The 6,402-nt window shown below is 56.4% G+C and overlaps 1 protein-coding gene across 1 annotated transcript; it reads right to left on the bottom strand.

Moving 5' to 3' along the window:
* Window positions 1–206: 206 nt before the first annotated feature.
* Window positions 207–6,147, bottom strand: LOC104530214 (adhesion G-protein coupled receptor G1; the record flags this gene model as incomplete). The annotated part of the gene is given in 13 exon segments (XM_029086673.1): window positions 207–475; window positions 740–851; window positions 1,503–1,777; window positions 2,356–2,471; window positions 2,555–2,655; window positions 3,019–3,064; window positions 3,556–3,672; window positions 3,914–4,042; window positions 4,128–4,275; window positions 4,358–4,494; window positions 4,496–4,563; window positions 5,188–5,613; window positions 6,108–6,147. Coding segments are annotated over 13 exon segments (1,984 nt in total), but the record flags the coding sequence as incomplete, so codon positions are not given.
* Between the last annotated feature and the right edge of the window lie 255 nt (window positions 6,148–6,402).

Here is a 6,402-nt window from a genome sequence, read left to right as displayed (position 1 = left end):
AGGTCCCTTCCAACCCAGACCATTCTATGATTCTATGACACCCAAAGGGAAGGACAGGTGGGCGAATCCCCTCTAAGGACAAACAACAGTTGAGAGTGAGACAGCCAGCCTGCCAGAGACAGCTCCTCTCATACCCCATCACCACCCCACCAACACCCCACGGAAGCTCCGGTGCCCTTCAGAGAAGCCCAGAGTCCCCGGCTCACCTTGGAGGGAGTTGACAATGGTGAAGATGTAAAGGGACACTAGGCGAAAGATGCCAGAGGTGAAGGAGAAGAAGACCAGTGCCCAGGGGATGCCCAGCAGGATGCTCAGCCCAAAGAGGGCTAGGACATGCTTGAGCTTGTGGCCTTTCTTGTTGTGCCGGAGGATCTCCCGGACCATGGCCCCCAGCATGACCGAGTTAAAGAGGAACACCAGGCTGAAGAAACCCAGGTTCACGACGTTATGGATCAGGGGGCTTGTGATCCAGCATCTGGATAGAGGAGAAAGTGCAGAAGGTTACGCCATGTCATCCCACAGGGGTGTGAGCTGGAGAGGTTGGGGAAGCACAAAGGTGTGGTGCAAACCCAGCACCCAGCTTAGTTACACAGGGAGGGAGGATCCCCAACCACCACCCTGCACAAAGCCCCAGAAAAGCCATGGTTGGGCTGAGGAAAGTCTGTAAGACCTGGTGAAGGTTTAGCCAGTTTACTTCCTCTAAGACCAGGGACCAGGCAACCCATTTCCCATGACTTACATGATTGCGTTGGTGGATTTGCCACCAACAGATTCATAAATGGGAATGGAGAAGGGGCCGTAGTTTGTCCAGCTAGCCAGGAAGATCAGCGTCACACAGAAGAAGGGGAGTCCTGGGTGGCGAGAACAGAAGGAAGCAGATGCCCTAGTCCCAGGTCTTCAGACCTTCTGGAAGGACTTGTTGCCCCTTTCTCCCTGTACAGAGTACAAAGCAACGTCCTCCCTCCCAAGGGGAACCAAGGAGCACACAACAAGGACACCTGGTGTAAGTCCTGGCCCAGGAGCAAGCTGTGCTGCACCGACCCCAGCCGGGGGCCTCCTAGGGCTGTGAAATTTTAGGCCACAAAAGATCATGAGATCTTCCCACTGCAGCCTCCTGCCCAAAGCATGGCAGAGATCCATTTGTGCTTCCTGCATCAAGCCCATCTCTCTGGGCTGTGCTGGATGTTTCTCTTAGAAAGAGAGCATCCCATTACTATTTGAAGACTTCAAGCAGTGGCTCTCACATGCCTCCCTTGCTTGGTGACCACCAGGGTGACCCACCCTTGCTCTAGCACCATCTTCTGCTCTCAGCCACCAAGTCTCCTTCTCCATGGAGTCTCTTGACAGAGAGACCTCTCTTCCCTCAGTCATCTGCTCTCACACAGCTTAATCTCCATCCCCATCCAAGCACTGTACGTGGTGGGAAAGACCCACCCAGGTGCCCCTCCACCTCGTTGCCTGTGCTTGTGCCCTCGGGGCACCTCTGCCTCCCCCATGCTCACCCCAGCCCAACAGGCAGAGCTTGAGAAGGAAGTGGTCATGGTAGGCATTGAAGACTTCAATCACAAGTCGGTAGAGGTTGTAGCCCTCGATGCCCATCCAGGTGAGGCAGCTCAGGAGGGAGAAGTGCAGCAACAGCCCCCCTGCTCTGCAGACTGCCTCGCTGCTGCTGGAAGCCAAGTGCTCAGAGATGAGGAAGGTGACGTCCAGGAGGAAGATGGCGCCCAGCAGGTTCATGTGGATGTGCATGCTCGTGATCTGGTCTCGCTGCTTGCTTCTGGAGAAGTGAGGAAGGGGGACCTCACCACCATGCCTGGCCAGCATCCTTGGTGTCCCACAACACCTCATAGCTCCACATGGGGCAACTCACCCCAGCCAGAAGAGCCAGGAGACTCTCTGGTGGCATCAGGGGCTGAAAGCTTAACCCCATGAGTGGGACCACCCATTATGTGTGCAAGTTCAGGTCCCTGCCGCTGACCCGGCATTTCAGGTCTAGGCCATGGGGGTTAGGGAGAGACAGAATCTCAGCTCTGAATCATCTACGTAGGATCAGTGATACAACTCAGAAGACACTCATGTTCTCCACTGGACACTTGAAAAGGTCTGTGCAGGCTTCTGCTTGCTGGATCCATAACAACAACCAAGCTGATTTTCAGCTTGTGTTTTCAAGTGCCCTGTGGAAGATCTGACCAAGGGGGTGGATTCTGGAGAGAACTCTGCTTTCTTTAAGCATGGCTCCTTCATCATGCTTCTAGCCAGGCCACCAACTGTGTTTGGAGAGCTTGCAGCCACCTAGGTGTGGTGGCAATGCACAGGATGCAGATGGGGAGTGTGGAGTGACCTGGCAGACCGTACCTGAAGTAGAGGAAGAAGATGGTGCAAATAGATGCCAAAGCTGAGATCAGGCAGCCGATGTAGGTTATGATACTCAGGTAATCCCTGTGTATGTAGGTGATCTCTGGGGAGGACACCTGAGGAGGAGGAGGAACGAGAGATGGTGAGGAAAACCAGCTGGTGGGAACGATGTAGGGAGCTGTGGGAAGGCACTACCCACCATCAGCACGGCAAAGTAGGTGAGGTGGTTGCATCTGCAGTCCGTCTGGCTACCCCCCGTCACCGTTGTACAACCATAGCTGTCCCAGCTGCCAGAGCTGGCTGCACAAGAGAAAGGGAGAGTGTCTGGTGAGCAGCAGGAACATCTGCTTCAGGTTCGTGGATCTTCAGGGCAAGGTGTCCATGGCAGGGGAGAGGACAGAAGTAGGGGTTCCCAGCTTGTCCCATGCCAAGCACACACACTCAGCAAGCACCCTCAGCAGCAGGACCCATCCCTAGGGAGGGAGAAAGCTCCTAGGTCAGCTATGGAGGGGAAAACCTGAAATCAGCCCCGTGGGAAAGGTTTATGGAGCTGGAGCGAGGGCGGGAGGTACAGAGCAACTTCTCCTACCAGCAGGTCTGTGGTACCCTGCAAAAGGAGCAAAGGCAACGCCTGGCTTCACGCACAAGTGCAGGAGCACTCACCGGTGGTGTCCTCCTGCCAGAAGACACACAGCGGGGTCACGTTCCTCTGAAATGACAAAACCATGGGCCCTGATCAGGATGCAGCTGGGGGTTTGTTGCCTGGCCAGCACACTTGATAGGGGAGAACATGGGGCAAGAGGCGAGACAGTCTCAGGAGACAAACTGTCCCGTATCATGGGAGCAGGTTCCAAGTGGAGACCATTCTCTTGGCAGCTCATGGAGTAGATACCTCCTGCCAGGTCCCCTTTTTCAAACAAGGGGTTCAGCTTTGAGCAGGCACCTGACAGGACCATGAATGAGCCAAGGGACTGCTAACTCAAGGTGTCCCCCAGCCCTGGAGATTGTGCTGGAGGTGACATCTCCCGGATAGGCACAGGCAGCACAACCACCCCAGAAGACATAGTAGAACCTGTGCAGGCAGGCCAAGGGCATGGACCTGCTGGGTTGGGACCACTCTCTAAACTGGGAGGCCCCGAGCCCTCCTTGCCTCTTCTTTCCTGGTGGGATCAGGTTTGAGGAGGCTGTTTCCCCACCTACCGGCAGCTGGTCATGGAAGAAAGTGAGGACCACTGGATCAGAGAGGTTGGCTACCACCATGTCCACTAGGGATATGCCGACCACCTTGTCACCCAGGACATGGCTTCTGTTTTTATCCTGTGGGAGAAGAGGAGGCAATGGCAGCATGGGAAGGGATTGCTGCTGGGCATGAAGCAAGTGAGAGTTTCCAAGAAGTACATCCCGTGCTTCTTTCCCTGTCAAGCTTCTAGTTCAGCTATGAAGCATCTTCTCTGAGCGAGCACCAGCGCCCTGGTCTGGGTGGCATCCCTGCTGCCTGGTACCACCACAGCCCCCGGCACAGCAGGACACCCCACCATGCCACACACATGGACCTTACCTGGAACATGGTCTGGCTGTTGATGTCCATGAGGAGCACCCTGTGCTCCACCATCTCCTCCCTCTCCTTCACCATCACAAACAGGCTGCTTGGCAGGTCCACCGTGAACCCATGGACCGCCCCACCCTCCTGCGAAGAGAGACTCATCAGGAGAGAAGTTGGGGGAGGATGCCAGTGGGCCAAGACCACCAGGGCAAGGCTGCCTAGGACCTACCTCTCTTTGGGAAGCAAAGGCCAGGTGTTGAGGAGTCTGAGTGGGCTGGACCCTCAGGACGGTCGCATGCACCGTGGCATTCCCAAAGGTCTGGTTCTGCCCTTCAAGCTCCACCTTGGCCAGCGTCTTCTCCAGCTCTGCAAGCTTGCTGTTGGGGAAGGGGTGCAGTGAGCAGGACACAGCAGGCACTTCAGCGGCAGCAACGGGAATGGCACAAGGCAGGAACTCACCTCCGAAGCATCTGCTGCTCCGGGGCTCCCATGGCAGGTGCCAGGGGCTGGGTGATGAGGCTGTTCAACGCAGTGAGCTGTGTCTCCACGTCCTGCTCCCAGACAGGCATGGTCTCTGGAGAGGCTGATGGACACATGGAAGGAAATGCCATGAGATGCATGGGCAGAGCTGGCTTCCCCATGCCCCGAACCAACTGGGAGCAGCTCTGGTGGGAGCAGAAAGCAGAGGGCTTCAAGGTGGCCCTAAGCCCAGGGAGCTCACAGAGACCTCCACCCAGAGGGCTTCTCTGGCCGCCCGGAGCTCGGCTCATGCATCAAGGCCATTGGGACCAGGCTGGCTGAGGCTAGCTAGGTGCCTAGCAGTGCAGATGGGACCCTCGGAGACCTCTGCAAAGCCCACGATTTCCCAGGATTTTAAGGGGCAAAACACCTTTGAAAATCTCCATCTTCACCTTTAGGGAGCCTGGGTACCAGGCCTGCCTCTGGGCTGCTTCAGGCAAACCTGTGTCCCCTTTCATCACCCTTCAGCTGTGTTTTCACATCATCATGCTCTGCCATCTAGTGGGACACCACCAATGCTCTACTGATGGCTACAATGAGCTGGGGATGTCAGACACTGGAACAGGTTGCCCAAGGAAGTGTGGCTGTTCCTCCCTGGAAGTGTTGAAGGCCAGGTTGGATGAGGCTTTGAGCAACCTGGTCTAGTGGAAGGTGTCCCTGCTGATGGCAGGGGGGTTGGAACTGGATGAGCTTTAAGGTCCCTTCCAACCCAAACTAGTCTGGGATTCTATTCTATGATTCTATGATTTCATGAAAATCATTGTCTTTACCAGGGAAGAAGTATTCAGATGCACTGTCAAGAGAGGTGTTCTTCCCACCCTTTAAGATGTAGGACACGTTGAAGATGGAGGTGTTGGTTCTTTCAGTGTTCTGACCCTCCTTCCCCCGGCTGATGCTGCTGGATGGGTCCCCACCCAGGAGGAAGCTCTGTTTCCCGTACGCCAGCCTCAGGGTCCTGTTGACCTTGAACCAGTAGACGCAGAAGCGGTACCTGCCCAAAGTGGGGGGCAAGCGGTACTTGTAGTAAGAGTTTCTCCTGCTTGGCAAAAAGGGCCTCTTTATGATCAGCGCCTGGGCCGTGTTCTCGATGGAGATGGTGGCAGGGCCGTGCTCGTAGATGATGGAGCTGTTCTGGGTCTGGTTTCGGTCACCGCAGAAGCGGAAATCCTCTTCCCGGTGGCCACTGGCTCCCACCCCTGAGTTGCACAAGAACATGGAGACACCAGTTGAGCTGGAGGGGCTGCCCCTGGCAAACTCCACACCCCTGCAGCAGCCATCGCACGTGGCACACCGGGCTCTCTGCCCCTGCTGTCCTGGACGGGCTGCGTGGTGTCAGCCACCTCCCCGATGTCCCCACAGCCACGCTGGAACGATTCGCCAGGGCTCCTAGGGCAGCAGGACCTCTTGTCTCTTGGGGCCACCCTCTCCCAGATGCCACCACCCATACCGGCAGAGACTGACAGAAGACATCTCCATCCCCAAAAGGGATGGATGGAGACCATCTCCTTTCCCTGGAAAGGACCCGTCCTGCCCCAGAGGTCCCACCATGTCAGCCCATGAAACCTTAGTGGAAATTACAGCTGCAAATGTCCCTCATGCCCCCCAACCAGTATTTTGGGGCTGACAATTACTTCCAGCAGCCCAAACCTAGCCCACCATCCTGGGGCAGGACATGGTTGGGGGAATCTACCTTGGAGAGGGGAGAGAAGGAGCAGAAGGAGGACCTTCATTCTGGGCAGCTCTCTGCTTTGGCTTGGCCTCCGAGGAGAAAGCAGACCTTGAAAGAGTACAAAGGAAAGCGCACACATGAGTATTTGGGTGTCAGCCATACCATGCAGTCAGGGGATGGAGAGCAAAGGCTGTGCTGGTGGGACACGGGTTGGTGTCACCACCAGCTCCCCAGTGCCTCTGCCACCAGGAGGAACCAGGAGCACCGGCCATCCCACCCGGCTGCGGGGCTGAGGACAGGGGAGGCAGCAGCCGGA

The sequence above is a fragment of the Antrostomus carolinensis genome, unplaced genomic scaffold, assembly GCF_000700745.2.
Source record: "Antrostomus carolinensis isolate BGI_N321 unplaced genomic scaffold, ASM70074v2 scaffold55808, whole genome shotgun sequence".
Classification (NCBI taxonomy): Eukaryota; Metazoa; Chordata; class Aves; order Caprimulgiformes; family Caprimulgidae; genus Antrostomus; species Antrostomus carolinensis.
The sequence above is the reverse complement of the archived record's forward strand: the minus strand, read 5'-3'. Positions and strand labels throughout refer to the sequence as shown.